Source organism: Diospyros lotus, chromosome 4, assembly GCF_014633365.1.
Source record: "Diospyros lotus cultivar Yz01 chromosome 4, ASM1463336v1, whole genome shotgun sequence".
NCBI lineage: Eukaryota > Viridiplantae > Streptophyta > Magnoliopsida > Ericales > Ebenaceae > Diospyros > Diospyros lotus.
In genome coordinates, this window is record NC_068341.1 from 1367343 (window position 1) to 1384956 (window position 17614).

The following is a 17614-nucleotide window of genomic DNA, read 5'->3' on the forward strand; positions in this document are numbered from 1 at the left end:
TTATTATTATGTGACAAAAAAACATATAAGGATTGGTAAAATTTGTCACAAAAAGTATATATACCTTGATATAGATGTATCACAAAATAGTAAAACGAGCGGACCGGCCTGCTTGGACAGCGGGCCTGGCCGGGCCCGCAAAGAGCGGGGCGGCAGCCCAGATGTAAATGTTGCTTCTTCTTCCCTATTTACTCAATTTATGAAGGCGGGAAAACGAAGAGAGAGAGGGAGAGAGAGAGAGATGGCGAGCAGCGAGTTGCAGAGCTTGCTGGAAGCCATAACATCTTCAGATGTAAGCTTCGTTTTACACACTTGAGTGAATTGTCTTTCATGAATTTCAGCCTATCTGACTTTGCTTCTCTCTTCTTTTTGCTACTTTATGCTCTCGTGTACATGGAATTACTGCATTTACTTGAGTCGATTAACGGATTTGTAGAGCTATTTCTTTATTTTCTCGATCAATTGGGCGAATTCAAAACTTTCAGTATGTAGTTGTGAACTAGAGCTATGATGATATTTTTAATGTTTCGGCTTCATTAAGTTTTTGTGAAATTCCATAACAACAGCGACAAAGATTCTTTGAATTCTGAAAATCGTGAAATTTACTGCTATCGATTTGAGAATAATCGAGGATTCAGGATGTCTTTTCATTTACTGATACGAATAGTAATAGAAGTAAAATAGGTCACTGAAACCACGCCTTGTTGAGCTTGCCAGGCTAATATCAATAGTATTGACCTTTCTTTTTGTGCATTATGACGAAATACTTGCTTAAATATGTGAGTCCTAAGGGCCTCTCTAGTAGTATTATTGTCCAGTGTATTTGGGGCTTGCTGATTAAACTCCTTCATCCTTTAATTTAAGTGCTTTCTGCATCCATGCCGACTTCTCTTCAATTATTTTTGTATGGTTCTTCTTTAGTTTTCTTTCTATTTCGATTCTCCTTCAATTTGGATTTCGGTAAATTTAACCAATGTTATTGGGTACTGAAGTTATGATACAGTTTCATACAATCTGATGACTGGTGTGCATGTTACAGGTCGTTGAGAACCGGGTTCAACTGCTCACAAAACTTGAGGGGTTGGATTTATCTTACAGATCTGATTTATCATGTATGATACGGTCCCTCTCAGTATCCTATCAAACCTGTTTTACAGTTTTCTGTATTGAATGTTTATTTTTGGATATGAATCTAAATTGTAGACAAATTTTGTTTTTCCGAGATCGTGCATGACCTGGCTTTGATTGCAATCAAGGAAGAAATGGCAGTAGCTTCTGTGGAGGACATTGAAAATATTGTCCACCTACAGTTTCTGTGCCCTCCGAGTGGAAGTGGCTAGACGGTACTTCTATTGTGTCAGTTTCTTAAATTGGTTTGAAGATCAAAGATTTTTGTTGTAATAGGTCGGTAAAAATATGAAAAGAGGACATTTCTGACTTCATGACAGTTCTCTTCCAGATTGGCATCCCTCTGACAGAATTTGTTGCCACATACTTGGCATCTTCTTGATAAAATGTTTTATCATGATAACTATTTTTCGGTGCTGAATTGGTACATTTAAAGGAAGCAGCTGGACTCCAAATTTGAGCATCCTGAAACACTTAGCTAGTTTCATAAACTAAAGTAGTTTAAAGAGGGAATCGCATCTTAACAAATACTCGAAAGTAATCCCTCACAGTAATTGTTTATGATGGTTTCCTCTTCATTTTTGTGTGTAAACTAAGAATTTATCATGGATAATTGTAGAACATCTTGTACACTCTACTTGGTTGTGACAATTCTTACCTTAACACCTGACTAGATATTCTGGGAAGACTTTACTTGTCTGGACATTTCCCAGTGCATGCTAAACAAAACTATTTTGCATGTAGCTGCAAGGTACCTAGATTCAGACATATCAGGATGTTTGGGGAACTTTTTCTCCCTTGGAGTCAAGGTATGTGTTGTGCATATCCTCTTTTAATCATTAGGCTATCAGGTACTAAAGTAACAAAAATATTTTCAGCTTTTTGGTTATTAGAAACATTAATTGTTGAATGTTTGTCTTATTAGGCAACTATATGGTGTGGAAAACATTTGAAGATGACACTTATATCAAGTCAGGAGTCCCAAGAAGAAGAGCATTCCAACCTCTTTTATCAGGTCAGTGACCAATTGGTAACTTGCACTTGCAAGACTAGTTTTATACATATGCTAGAATATCTTGAGAATATTGCTAGAATATTTTATAGATCTTTTATACATTCTTTGTAATCTTTTCATACTTGTTTATTAACTATTTAGGTTAGTCACAAGACTTGTGTATATATATATATATATATACATACCCATTGTAGAAACCATTCAAATACACAATACAAACATACAATTTTCTTTGACTATAACATGGTGTCAGGGCCTCGTCGATTTGTTGTGAGGGATGGAGGAATGTCTTAACGAGCATCGATCTTGGTGAGGTTAATAACCCTGCTATGATGAATATTGGCAAAAATCACAACCTTGAGAGGCTAACTCAAGGATATAGAATACTCACGTTTTAGGGAAAACCTCGAACTCAAGCCTCCAATCCACATAATCCTAGAATTCCTGGTAGGGTATAATTCCAAAATGTTTGGATATTTACACTGCCTTCTCTGTGAATTGTGCTTATCCTGCCGAGTAGTTTTCTCCTGTCAAATGAGACAACACTGGGCAACTGCCCCACTTGCTTGCCATCTGGTTTGGCTAACCCTGAACCTGTGCACGCTTTCCAGTTCATTTGGCCCTGATTATTTTCTTTGTATTATTGGACCAAGCATGTATCTCAACCAGGGGCTGATACTTTCTGTTTAGGCGACCTTGCCACATGGATTTTATCTATTATACTGTATCAAAGATTATATGCCAAAGATGTGCAGCACTTCTTTGGATTCTGAAACTTTGCAAGATCTGGCATTCTATTCTTGGCACCGGAATTTTCCAAATTCCTTAAAACATTCTAAATTTTCCAACAGCTCTGCATTTATCTTTTGCAGTTGCTTTTGGATCTTTTGAGGTACTCTGCTGCTTGCTTTTCTGCTTTGGCAAGATATCCTATTCTGGACAACAAGGAGCTGGTGGTTATTGTTGAGAAATTCACTGTTGAACAATTGAGTCTGACAAAGGATTCAGTATCAGAGATCAAGGTATCAAGCTTTTGCTCTATGTGCTGAGCTAGTTTATGCTGAAGCCTTCCTATGAGAGAGCTGTCACTAACCCATTGTTTTTTCCACTAAATCATATTTGATTAATATGAGTAATTGCACATCAGTAATTGTACTGGTATTTGAAGGGTTTATTGGTTATTTATACTTAAGGTCGCTAGTAAGGTGTTTATCATGCTATTGGACTTTGTTTTAACATAAGGACCACTAGAACTGTTAGATTCTTTGGCAAACTGAACTTTCTTTTGTTGTGTCCTTTTGCCATACAATGTGGGCTGACATTAAATGTACAATTTGGAGATTAAGTGCAAGAGATGTTATTCCATCCGGACTCTTCCTTTTTGATATGAAGAATGACTCATTGACTTTGGTCCTTTTGTCATTATTAAACAGAGACTTAATTCATATGGCTTGGAAGTACTCAAGGTGTCCCAGCTGGTCCTTGATGCTGTCATACGGCTATGCAAGGTGCATGCAAAAGCTGTAAACTTGGATTTACTTGATGCAAGAACTGAGCATGATGAGAACAGCATGGACTGTGAAAAGGCTGATAGTGTGAATCATATTGTTAATATCATAAAATGCACTATTAAACAATTGTGTGAATTGGGTGTTCTTGCAGCCAATGATGGTGGGAGTCTTGTGACAATTCTCAATTCGTCATGGAAGGGTGTTGTTACCTTGCTTCAACTTGGCAAAGGTGCTTTGGCAAGAACGTTGAATGTCTCAGATATCATTCTGACTCTAATTTCACTGGCAAATGAATCTTTGAGATGTGCAGCTGAGACTTGGTCGGCTTTGCCAATGGAAACGGTTTCTGTGTCAGAAGCTAAAAGGATATTTCTTCCTGTAAAATTTTATCTGATTAATGCAGTAAGAATATCCTCCCAATATCCATGTCAAGCATTTTCAGTTTACAAGGAAATATCGCTCTGTGTCCTGACAATCTCAGCATTTAGAATCTTGCTGAGCAAGGAAGAAGTTTTGAAATCAGCAAGTGAAGTACTGGTGGAACTTTTGGATCCTATATCCTTTCATTTACTTAATTCTTTACTAAATTCAGCTCAACTGAAACAAGAGGGTAAACTCCTTATTCTGGACTGGTTGTTCCATGAAGACAATGATTTAAATCTTATCTCTGAAGATCTGAGCAATGGGCAAAGGATGATTAAGATGAACACAATCTTCTCTCTGAGCAGTGATGATATGAATGGGGCAAGGATATTATTGCTCAGCCGGGTTGTCTTATTTCTTAATCTTCTGAAAAGTGCTTCTGATCTCGAAGAAGATGCAAGACTTGGGATTGCTAGAAAGCTTGGGTGGCTTTTGAAGGTTATAGTTGATGAAGAGATATACTCTTTTTGTCTTTCTTTTCAAATTCCTGTGCCATATGGTTCTGATAAAGCCCCAGAGTTAGCTTATCAGCCTATGTTCCCTTTTATTCTGCATGCACTCAAAACCTTCATGATTGTTGTCTCTTCAAGTCCAGCTTGGAGGGAAATGGAGTCTTTTCTGCTCGAAAATTTCTTTCATCCGCACTTTCTTTGTTGGGAGATTGTTATGGAACTTTGGTGCTTCCTTGTGTGTCATGCAGAGCTAGACATGATAAATGACATTCTTGAGAATCTTTGTTCATTATTAATGTCTGAGGCATCTTCACAATCAGTCCTTGTTCCTGGTAGTGCTCTGAGAAAAATTGCAAGATCAATTTGCGTGCTTCTTGCATATGTTTCACAGACAACAACGGTAGACAAAGTCTACAATATGATTGCTGGCAGTAGCAGATCGCAATTGTCATCTACTGTGTTGGTAGCCTTGCTCATGGAAGGGTTCCCACTGAGTTTACTTTCAGAGAAGATGAAAAGTAATATTACACAGAGAATTTTAACTGAATATTTTGAGTTCATTGATAGATTTGGCGATGCATCATTGAAAGGAAGTGATTCCAATGTGCTTGGGGCACCAGTCTTTGCTCTGTCTGCTGCTGTGCAGTCTCTGTAAGTATAGAGATCCTCGGAATCTTATGTATCAATTTTTACTTGTGAAAATGGGTATTGACTATTCTGTGGAATCAGGGACTGAAAATCATGCTCTACAAAATAACCTTTAGTGCTGCTAACGAACATTACATTCTTCGGTTAGTAATTTACAATGATTTGTGGTGACTAATTATCATAGAAGACTTGATTGAAACTTTACTGATTTTTGCATTATAACATAGTTCCTTAACTCTCTTCCACGCCTGAAAACGTATTCATATTACGTTTTCCAATTTCTCTTTCCTCATTAGTTTTCTCAGAATTTTTGCTGAGATTTATGCCTTAATTGTTGAAGGTTTGTCTAAGCATTATTTTCTTAATAAATTTCATATTGTTCAGCTATATATATATATATTTGCAGTAAATTTCTGATTTGCTTAAACAAACTTATCGTGTGTTTTATAGCCAGGTCAGCACAGCTGATATCAATACAAAAACCCTGAGGTTTCTAGTTGCTGTCATCCATAACTACAGAAACACAGCAGAAAACTCGGTGAAGCACCGCCATCGCAGGCTTCTGATTGAAACCTTAGGCATAATCTCAAATGCGAAGCACCTATATGCATCTGATGGGATGGAAGAAGTCATTTTGGAGCTTCAAAATCTTTTTATCTCTGGGCCAGCAGTTTCAGATGCACAGTTCTATCAATGCAAACCAAATCTAGCCACTTTCATGGCTGGCCTTGGCCACATGGAATTGACAGAAGAGGATAGTTGTGCGAAAAGCTCAGCTGTGTGGGAGTTGTATCATCTGTTATTGAGAGAGCAGCACTGGGCATTTGTTCACTTGGGAATCACAGCCTTTGGATATTTCGCTGCTCGAACTTCTTGCAATCAGCTCTGGAGATTTGTGCCACCGAATGCAGCTCTGTCATATGATTTGGTGTCGGGGACTGATGCAAATGAGGAGAGGTTCTTGAATGAGTTGAAGGCATTCCTGGAGAAGGAAACAGCTCTTCTCTCAACGACAGCTAGCCCAGAACAGTTCCATTTTCTCGTAAAGGAAGGATCGATGCTAAGACAGAAGGTTGTTCAAAAACATCGAAACATTGATAAGGTCTGTATGGGGCATGAGACCATGGAGATTGATGCCCAAAACCAGGCCAATAAAAGAAGAAAACTTCCTCATGGAGTCAGCCAAGGGGTGGCACTGCTGCAGAGTGGTCTGAAAACTATCGGTGAGGGTCTTTCTCAGATGCAACTTAATCAATTTGGTTATGGTGCTGAGCTTCATGACAAGTTCATGACTCACTTCTCACACCTCGAGGAAGTGATTGGCCATTTAGCTGGTCTAGCTGGGGAGCCTTCTTCAGACATGCTAACCAACTGAAGAATGATAGTTCGATATTGTACAGTTAGTTCCATATATAAAATGACCGGTAGTATTACTGAGGTAGGTTTTGGTACTGCAATGTGACCCAACAGGCTTGGAATTGCTAATGGCTTTATTGGCTTCTGGGTTGGAATTGGTAATGGCTTGATTGGCTAACAGAAGTCAACCATGTCATGTAGCCAACAAAGTATAACTGGCAGAGATATGGAAACCTAAAGATTAACGGAAAAGGAAGGCATTAGCATTCTGCGTTAATGGTTAGATACTCATCAATGATTATTTCCATCCATCACGGTGAATAATCATTTGTGATTGGATATATCTGAACGTCACTTTGAGAATCCTAGTAATATTTTTTCGATGAATAATTAAAAATTAATAATAAATTAAAAATAAATATAATATGAAACGAAAATAAAAAATAAATATGATACAAAAGGAAAATAGAAAAATAATTTTTTTCAAAAAAAAAAAAAGAAACGAAAATGTAGAAAAACATGTAAATAAAAGAAATATATGAGTTCTTTTGTAAATATAATTTTTAATATAAAAAAATTATATATAATATGTAATTTTTATATTATATATATTATAATATAAAAAATTTCCTTATATTATGTAATGTAAGAATTTTTTTTATTTTTAAAATAAATTCTTTTTTAAAGTTATAAAACAATCTTAAAATATTTTTAAAATTATAAAAATAATTCATAAATATATTTTTAATATAAAAAAAGTTTCTAAAATGAGAAAACTGAGACCTCAAAAAATTCCCGTACAATACATAATAGGAAGGAAGGAATCTCCAGCCTGTAAAGTTAATAAAATTGTTTATTAAAGGTAATAATAAATTAATCCCTCCGCCAATACATACATACAAAATAGTAAGTAGCACTGGAAAGGCTTAGGCAACCTTAATTAATTTAAGTACATTGGCCGTACCTTTGGACAAATTCAGGACAGTGGCCCGCCCACCCCGCCCTGCCCCAGTAGTAATCATAGCATATCCCAAACAAAGTTTGGTTTTTTGGTTCGATTATTTATTTATTCTTTTGTATTGTGCTGGAAATATGTTCCAACTCATAACAAAAAAATATTAAAAAATAAAAAATTAAACTATTGAAACAAATAATCTAGTCGACCACTTTACAAATACTCAATTTACGAGACTCTTAATCATAAAATTTAATAAAAGATGATGTATAAAAATAAATAATATAGATACAATAAAAGATAATTATAAAAAAATATTGAAAGTCAAAACATGACGCTAGCTATAGCTTAGTCGGCGAAATTCTATCTTTATATTCCAATACCAATGGAATTCAATAAAAATTAAATGAATGTGGTTCGAACGAGATATTCTTTATTTCTCTTTTTTTTAAGTCTATCTTCGTTCATATATATTGAGTATAATATATTTATTTATAACTATACATATATCTTACTATATATTGCTTGCTACGCGTTTATAACTTCTATTTGTTTCTCCCTTTGGAGATATTTATTTATATATATATATTTCCATGGCTATCCACTTGAGCATGCACCATGCACATATATATATATATATATACAGTACTGCTATAAATTAATGGCGCTGTTATCCAACTCCAACCTCAACTGGCCTTGACTCTGAAGAGCCACCGACGTCAACCCTCTAATAGACGACGAAAGCAATGAAGACCGCCTTCATCGTCTTCCTCCTCGCACTCTGCCTCGCGTCCTACGTTCTTTTCATGTCGGTGGAAGAACGCTCGCCCTTCTTCCTCCTCGGCGCCGGCTACGACGTTCACATCACCAACGGTTTCACCAACAACTCCTCGCTGCCGCTGGTGATCTGGTGCTCGTCGCAGGAGCAGAACCTCGGCGGGAGAGCCCTCCAGGAGGGCGACGACTTCAGCTGGAGAGTGAAGGCCAATGTGTGGAAGAACAGTCTCTTCGTCTGCACCATGAAATGGGACGGCGTCAGGAAGAGGTTGGTTAGAATTTAATTTCCACATGACACTAGCTAGTGTAATGTTAACTTTCTGCATCTTACAGAATTTTCTCTTTTTCTCGTGGAATCTAAGGTTCGAGGCGTTTCGGGTTCACCGCGACGGCCACCGGTGTGCTCTGTTCAAGAAGTGCTTCTGGTTGGTGAAGGAAGATGGGTTTTACTTCAGCGGCGATGGAGTTAAATGGAAGAAGGATTTTTCATGGTCCTAGCTCGCTAGTTGCTTACTGTAATTTGCGTTGTGGCTTGATTTCCTTTCTCTTGCTTTAGATGGTGCTTTCGGGGAAACATATAAGCAGCCATTTAAGGAAATTAATTGTCACCATAACAAGCAATGCCTCTTTGGGTTCAGCCATATATGATATGATCCAGCAGGCTGCAGGCAGGCAGACAGAAATATCATTTGTGTTCGCTGTTTTGGTAATATAATAAACTTAGTTTTATTCTCTGTTTTATGGTTCTCATTTCATGATGAATGGGTTCGTTTGGTGGGTAATTTTATAAGGTTTTGAGTTCTTATTAGTGCATTAATCGTTAATGCAGTAAGAAATCGCAAAAATGAACCAAAGTTGATGATGATTCATTATCTTGATATATAATTAAAGTTCTGTTTGATTGGAAGCAAATTAGGAGGCAGCCCAGGTGAGTTTAAAAAGGCTGATTTGTTTGTTTGATGATGATCTTTCAGACCTTGGCCACCCTCCTGCAACTTGACCCAACATAGTGCTCTATCTCGATAACTTACTTTACTGTCACATTCATCAACTTGGCATTAATTACGTATAAGCTTACAATATTTGTCTTTGAAATATACATATATACACGTATATATGTATGTTGACTCAAAAGAAGACGAAAAAAATGACCCCTTTCCCTTATCAAAATCACAGAATACTCGATTAGAACGGTTTTCGTTTCTCTCTCTATATAGTTAGTATTTAAGAAAAGGTAAAATAAATAGTATTAAGTCTATTTGTGATAGATATTTTATCAATTTAAATTTTACTCTTTACATGGGTTGAACTTACAACAGTCCAACGAGATTTTTCGAGCTTAATTTGAGAGAGATCTTTTTGAACTGATCATCGTTTCTGGATATATATATATAATTATATATATATGTTGACTCCCAATGAGTGTGTGTATATTAGGGGGGAGACAAGAGAAATCATAAGCAGCAGGCTCCCCTCTATCTCTATTTGGTTACAAAGCAACGAAGGGGAATCTCTTTTGTAATGTTCCATCAATATCAACATGAAGAAAGGAAAAGAAATTAAAGAAACCCATATTCTCATGCCAACTTTATATCTCTTCACTGTTTGACGTGATCAAGTAACATTGTCCTTCACCTCTTGTCCCTTCTCTTTAGGCCCTCCTCTCCTCCTCACATCTATGCTTCCAACATATATAGATGCATATGTAATTGTTCACAGTTCTTTTCTTCTAATTAATTTGGACACGTATGGAACAATATGTGTCCACGACATATGACTTTTTTAAAGATGTCAAATATAGATCAAGCTTACCCTTGTATTGTGGTTGGTGTGGCCAACTCGTACTAATTGCATCCACACCTTATAATTATCTATCAATATGTAACAATTAATGCTCGAATTTAAACAAGTAACATTTTGTTAATTCATAGATTAGAACAACACAATTTCATTAAAATTAAAATTAATTTGGTACTGAGGTAAAGTTTTACATTCATTTCTATTTTGTGCATTTCCTTCCAATTTGAAGGAATTACAACAAAGGGTGACAATTTGTAAAAGAATGAAAATTAATAAAAAGATCTTCCATCCCTTTATATCTCTCGATCTCCATCGTTGCTAATTAATTAATATTCTGTCTCTGATCAAGGGAATCATTGTTAATATTAATTCTCATTGCATTTATTTCTTTTCAAATATTTTTAGAGAAAATATTACGATATTAATATAATATCGTAATTGGACAATATGTTTTAACAATAATCTTAATCTTAATATATATTAAAGTAGAAAAGTAACTGCACAAAACTTTCCTGCCCAAAATAAACTTCTTTTTTTCTTGTTAAGAAATAAATTAATATTTAAAAGGTATACATAATTTTTTTAGGATAATTACTAATCAGCTGCAATTTCTACGCCATTACATTAATTGTTCACTACTATTATTAATCAATTGGAATAATTAGACAATTAATATTTTAAATTTATGCTGTTATTAAAATGAGACATCATTTAGTTTTTAATATAACCTTCACACTTCCTAATAGTTATATATATTTTGGGATAATCAAATAAAATTAATTTAATTACAGTTTTTATGCAATTAAGTTAATTATTCACTCTCATTATTAATCAAATAATTAATATTTTAAATTTCTATTATTATTAAAATGAAAACATAACAAAAGTATGCTCCATATGAAAAAGCACTAGAAAAGTAAACACAGCCATAACTCTCATGTCCAGTAGCTTCATAATTTTTTTTTTGTTTGCTCTTTTGTTTTTTTATTAGTTTAATTTTTTTTCAAAAAATAAATTAATATTTAAATTTTCTACTATTATTATTTAAAATAACACTTTATTTAAAAGGTATACGCAATTTTTTTTGGGATAATCACTAATTAGCTGGATGCAGCTTCTATGCAATTACATTAATTATTCACTACCATTATTAATCAGCTAGAATAATCAGATAATTAATATTTTAAATTTATACTATTACTAAAATGAGACATTATTTAGTTTTCAATGTGACCTTCAGACTTCCTAACAGTCACACATTTTGGGATAATCAGCTAGCAACTTCTATGCAATTACATTAATTATTTATTATCATTATTAATCAGATAATTAATAATTAATATTTTAAATTCCTACAGTTATCTTTGTAGCATCCCAAAAATTTGGAGACAAGTAAAAATAATTAATTTGGGTGTTTGAGGATATTTTAGAATATTTGGAGATTTTTGAGAAAATACTTATTTATGATATTTTGAAGAAATAAAAATTAAGGTGATTAATTAAATTAATTGAATATATTTATGAAAATAATAAAATATAATATAATAAAAATAATAACAATGATAATAGAAATAAAAATAATAATAATAATAATAATAAAAGAGTTAACCAAATCAAATTAAATTAAACTAATTAGTTTATATATATATATATATATATATACTTGTTTGTGTGTGCTGTGCGTGGCCATTTCTTGGCCTTACCTTTGTATGGCTTAAATACCTTTGTATGGCTTAAAAGCCACTCAAATGTGATAAAATTGATGGAGACTTGGGCAGCAAGAATGGGGGCCTTTAGAGGCCTTAAACGAGGAGCTCTGGAGCCATTTGCAGAAGGAAAAAATAGGATGAAGAAGATGGAGCTCGGCAGCAGTACTAAAGAAAACGAGAAAAATTGAAGGAAAAATTAAGGGATTTTAAGACTATTTGGTATTTAAAAATATCCTGGTAAGTGAGTAAAGTTAGTATAAATGTTATATATTTAACTTTTAAATTTTATACGGTTAGATTATATATTTTAAATTTTATACGGTTAGATTATATAGTTTTCGAGGTTAGATTTAATTATTTTAGCTACGATTTTATTAATTGGTAGGAAAATGTTTTACTTCACAACGGGAGCACAAAAGAGGTCGGAATCAGCTATTGTCAGGCAAGCTCCTAACCTTCTCCTCACGTTATTTATTTCCCGTGAAAGTGTTCGAGGTTTCTTGTACTCTAAACCCTCCCTCACCTTGATTCGGTTCCACGCATTAATAATAATACTCCGCGTGACAACCACCCTATGATTTATATGTTATTAATGAGGTTATTTTCGATGTAATAAGTTAAGCAAAGTTATCTTAGTATCTTTCTTTTTTATTGTTTCGGAGCTTCGTATCGCTCCATTTTCCTTGGGAATGATGCCGAACCCATTGGGGTTAGTTTCTTAGAGAAATTAGTTATGGTTAGAATTAGGAGAATGTGTTAAAGAGTCTATTATGTATGTTGAGATGGTTTTATGTGAATGAAAAGTAATGAGAATGGTATTACGATGTTATGTGGTTATGTACATGAAGAGTTATGAGTTATGGAGAAATGTTATGTAAAGTTAAGCTGGGAAGATATAAAGTCAATAGTGTCAGTAAGTGTGTCTGAGGGTATGGGTACAAAGCCACTGACTGTTGACCGTGGGTCGTGGCAGTTGATGGCTGGATGTATGGGCGCCAGTCATCGATTGTTACGATAAGCGCTAGACGGGCCAGAAGAGCTGGTATTCCAGATTCCAGCCTTGGTTTGTGCATTTCATGATGTGTGTGCTTCGAGGGGTCGGGTTGCATTCACGTGGGGACATGCTTTGTGTGTGATGGGATGTATGAGCATTTGCATGACCCGGTTGGTCCAAGAGCCAATTTGGGTATCCTAGATGAGCATATACATTTAGAGCATGTCACATGTGTGAATTCTTATGTGTGGGCATAGCAGGGCCTGATGCTTGGTTTATGGGGGCCTTGTCATCACGTTTATGCTACAGAAGCCCTTGCATTTCTTATGTGTTACATTGTATGGTTCTAATGTTACTATTATTCTGGACAGGAGTACTGTGCCAGGTGTCGGGAGTACCGACTCATGTGAGCTTCGGCTCGGCTTAGATATTAGTTCGGGGTTGGCCCGAGGGAAGACCAAGATCGCAGAAGTATATGATTATGTGATGTATGACATGATGAACACATGAGAATATGATGGGAATCAGGAAAAATATGTAACAAGTATCAGGAAAAGACAAATGTTGAATGTCAGGAAAAGCTGACCATGTCAGGAAAAGGCTGGTCTAAGAGAATGATGATATGGTAGCCTATGTTAGGCTACAACAGGTTTGTATGTGGGACCCGGGTGCCAATGTTTGACTTATGTGGGCCCCTGGTTCCTTATGTGCAGTTAATTTTATGTTATGCATGTAGAAGTAAGGTACGTATAGCTCATGACATGGCGTGATTGCATTGGCATGAATTGCATGGGGTGTTATGGGAAGAGTCATATCCTAAACCCTCAGCCTTTCTTTCTAGAGCTCGCTGAGTCTCGCGACTCATGTTGTTTTACATCATTCCAAGTACGTTCATCGAGATTTGGGTCCAGGCCGTCAAGTCATGGTAGCAAGTGCAGAGCTCGCCCAAAACTAGATCCTGGATGTCATCGTGTCTTTGATAAGGTTAATGTTTATGTTTTCGGAGTTTGTCGTATGTTATGTAAGCCCAGGTGGGCCAAAGTGATGAATGGTTTGTAAGGATCATGATGAGATGTTATAATAAAGAAAAAATATGATTTCTAAAAGGATTATGTGTGTGTTGTAGGTGCGTCATTGTTCGATATCATTTTAATAATGACCCTCTCACGGATCCACTTTGTGTACGAGGAGGCTCCGGGAGGCGGGCCGTTACAGTTTGGTATCAGAGCAAGTTAAGGGTTAAGGGAGGTGACTCTACACGCATACGACTGTCAGGTAAAGTTAAGAGCGTGTCATTGATCATAAGGCTAGGATTGTAATCCTAATGCGAGGTGCGTTTAGTTAGAATCATGAATAATAAGCATCGTGGTGGTATAGAAAAATGAGTGTTGAGGAATTAAATGTTGTAACGCGTGATGGAAGGCTAGTGACTCAGGTCAAGATTCTATAGATGTTGAGGCTAACCACGAGTAAATGGTAGGAATAAACCCCACTCAAGGTACGTGCTCAACGTCTAGGTTGATCTTGGTGTTTGTGTCCCTCATGATGTTAGCTTGCGGCCCTGATGGAATGTATGATATAAGTGAGAGGCTAGGTGCATGATGAATGGTTATAGATTGTTAAGGATGTGTACGGGTGGTTTCATGGTAGCAAAAGAGATTGCCAATAGAAAGCTATAATAGGAAGTGTTATATGAGCCAATAAGCGAAAGTTAGATATTAGAACCCACCTAAGGGAATTTGCGATAAATAAGGACTCTCAAATAGGAATTCGATGGGCAAGGATTTTTTGTCTCTAAAATTTGTATTAAATTTGTAAGGATTTTTTAATACTATTAATTAATCAAAAATAAATATTTTCTGTCATATCATCTCATCAATCAATCAAAAATAAATATTATTTATGTGAAATATGAATAGACAATTTAAACTATTAATTAAATCATAAAAAATTGTTCATTCGTATAAAATGTTTTCTTTAAATCCTATATAATATATTAAAGTAGGATAGTCAACCAAAGTATTTTATCAAGTGGCAATCAATAGTGAATTTTTTTCTTTCAAAAACTTGCATTAAATCAAAGGTAGTAATTATTTAAATATTAATTTTAATTTAATAACTATATTATAGTTTTAAAAATATGATACATTGGGTTTTTTAATGCTAATTAATTAATATTTAAGGTATCACATTTTCAAGACTATGGAAGAAATCAAAATCCATATATCATATTTTCAATACTAATGCATGGGTTTTTCAATATTAATTAAGATGTAAGATATCACATTTTCAAGACTATGGAAGAAAATTAATGCGTAATATAAGAAAAATAAGTCCAAATCTATACGTTTAAAGTTTTGTTATCATTGCAAGAATTAAATTTAAGATAAAAAATTAAAAAAATTAAGAGAATTTTTAATTAGCATTGGAAAACCCATGCTTCCTCACATTTAAGAGTTTTAATTTATATTTATATTTATTATAAATTTATAAATAAATATATAATATAATAAATAGTTTTACTTTAATAATTAATTAATCATTACCTTTAATTTAATGCATGATTTTTTTAACACTAATTAATATTTAAGATATGACATTTTCAAGAATAATGCATGGATTTTTCAATACTAATTAAAATTTAATATATCATATTTTTAATACTATCGAAGAAAATTAATGCATTGTGAAAGAAAAATAAGTCAAAATCCATATTTTCAATGTTTTGTTATCATTGCATCAATTAAAAATTTTAAGAGAATTTTTAATTAGCATTGAAAAACTCATACTTCATTGTGTTTAAGAGTTTTAATTTATATTTATAATTATAATTATAATTTATAAATAAATATATAATATAATAAATTATTTTAGTTTAATAATTAATTAATCACTACATTTAATTTAATGTAAATATTTAATGATTTATTGTTCAAATGTAATAACTTTTGTGTATAAATAGGAAGTTTATGTTAAGATTTTTCATTTTATATAATACTGTATAATTTAATAGAAAACTTTTTAAAGTAACTTTTTAAAATATAAACATTAAATGTTCGAGTTGTGAGACTTTGGTAGATTTTATGCTTTGAAGATAGGTAAAAAACTTATAACATTCCCATTAAGATGATTTTCATGGATGAACATATTTTTTTTTTCTAATAAATTTATTATTAATTATTTATATAGATTTTGCCATCAAATTTATAGGGTGAAATGATTCATGCAACAATCAAGCCTTAGTTAGTTTGATCTTTCAAAATATTGATTTGTGATGGACAGTTATATTTTATGTCCAATTTTATACTTAGATACAACAATATGAAATATAAGACTACAAGTCACAAGTACAAACTAAACTTAATATCAAATACTATCGCTGTAGATGCTATGTATGAAAGTTTTTTAATACAAAATTTTATCTTTAAGTCATTTGCTAATATTTTGAGTGTAGTTGAACTTGACGAACATGAATTATTTGGTAAGTATAAAATTAATTATACAATTATTTATGTCTTTATAATTGACAATTTTTTTATTTTTATTAAAGATATAGTTAGAGAGGTCATTGACAAAGACAATATTAAATGCCAAGAGTCTTGTGAAATGACAAGCAAAAAAATGTGATAATCTACTTAATGTGTTAATTAGTCTTTAGCACATTGAATTGCGATATATTAATTTAGAGTCATGCTACTTGTCATCATTTATGTACATCTTGGGGTACACAATGCACATAAATTACATAAATATCCCTCACATCACTGCGTCTCAGTGCCTTAGGTGAGGGCATTTTAGACATTAAAATATCACTATGTAGCCCAAGATATACACCATGATATACTAATAGCATTTTTCATTGATTTAAGAACGTTCTCTATTAGCACATTAAATAGCGAATAATTAATTAAATTTAAATTTTGATAAAAGATTGAGTGTTAAAATAAAAAAAAATGTATTTATCAATTATGTTATGATTATTTAAAATAACGAGTTTAATTTTTTATTTTTATATTTATAAATCTATTTTAATTACATCTTCCCAGCATCGTACTAGTTTAACACTAGTTTATAATTAATTGCATAAGAAATCTTCATTGATGATATTGTTATTAAAATATTTGAACACTTAGAGTGTGTTTGATTGCACACATTTTTTATGAAAAATAAATAATTATTACATATTTTCTATAGAAAACAATCAAACACTCTTAATTTTTCTATGAAAAAATGTGTATGGTACAAGTATTTAAAGTTTATTTCTATAGAATTTATTTTCTAAAGGGGTGGGGTGGTTTTTGTTTTTGTTTTTGTTTTCTAGACAATATTACCTAGAATTAAATTCTAGGTAATTCAATCAAACACACCTTTAGTGTTGACACTTTAAAATAACAGTCTGCATTAATGTATTGTAAATTTGCATTAATATAACATATAATATAATACATAAAAATCATCTCAAATATCAAAATTGAGTGTTCAAATAACATTTTCAATCATTAAACAATTACCCTTCAAAGTTTTTTGAGTTAGAGTCAAGCTAATTCAAGAGCCCAAATCTCACATACATGTATGGGAATGATAATGGATCACCCATTTATTTAGTTACATATCCATTTGATAAATATTTAAAATATGTTATATATTCTTGAAATATATATAAAATTTTCAAACTTATTTTAATTTTAAATGAGTAATTAGGACTTATTTTAATAAATTTTCAAATGAATTTTATCTCCAAAACAGAAAGTATGAATTATTTATAATCATTTTAACTCTAAACATGTAAATAGAACTCATTTATTAACCTATTGTCATCTATATATATTGTTAATGTATTAACCTT

The 17614-nt window shown here is 33.1% G+C and overlaps 2 protein-coding genes across 2 annotated transcripts; both read left to right on the top strand.

The window, feature by feature from the left end:
* Nucleotides 1–213: 213 nt before the first annotated feature.
* On the top strand, nt 214–7053 carry LOC127798968 (uncharacterized). The gene is made up of 7 exons (XM_052332627.1): nt 214–292; nt 1040–1132; nt 1803–1937; nt 2054–2143; nt 3016–3165; nt 3577–5180; nt 5628–7053. The coding sequence occupies exons 1-7, from the start codon at nt 242–244 to the stop codon at nt 6550–6552; spliced, it is 3048 nt and encodes a 1015-aa protein (XP_052188587.1). The 5' UTR covers nt 214–241; the 3' UTR covers nt 6553–7053.
* Nucleotides 7054–8150: 1097 nt separating this feature from the next.
* Nucleotides 8151–8998, top strand: LOC127800485 (S-protein homolog 5-like). The gene is made up of 2 exons (XM_052335109.1): nt 8151–8533; nt 8628–8998. The coding sequence occupies exons 1-2, from the start codon at nt 8235–8237 to the stop codon at nt 8761–8763; spliced, it is 435 nt and encodes a 144-aa protein (XP_052191069.1). The 5' UTR covers nt 8151–8234; the 3' UTR covers nt 8764–8998.
* The last annotated feature ends 8616 nt before the right edge of the window (nt 8999–17614 follow it).

What these genes read in the sequence shown, in the direction of transcription:
- LOC127798968 (XM_052332627.1), top strand. Translation starts at nt 242, where the DNA reads ATGGCGAGCAGCGAGTTGCAGAGCTTGCTGGAAGCCATAACATCTTCA. An exon ending in AAGCCATAACATCTTCAGAT is followed by an intron (nt 293 to 1,039) that starts GTAAGCTTCGTT and finishes TGCATGTTACAG; the next exon opens with GTCGTTGAGAACCGGGTTCA. An exon ending in TTTTCTCCCTTGGAGTCAAG is followed by an intron (nt 1,938 to 2,053) that starts GTATGTGTTGTG and finishes TTGTCTTATTAG; the next exon opens with GCAACTATATGGTGTGGAAA.
- LOC127800485 (XM_052335109.1), top strand. Translation starts at nt 8,235, where the DNA reads ATGAAGACCGCCTTCATCGTCTTCCTCCTCGCACTCTGCCTCGCGTCC. An exon ending in TGGGACGGCGTCAGGAAGAG is followed by an intron (nt 8,534 to 8,627) that starts GTTGGTTAGAAT and finishes GTGGAATCTAAG; the next exon opens with GTTCGAGGCGTTTCGGGTTC.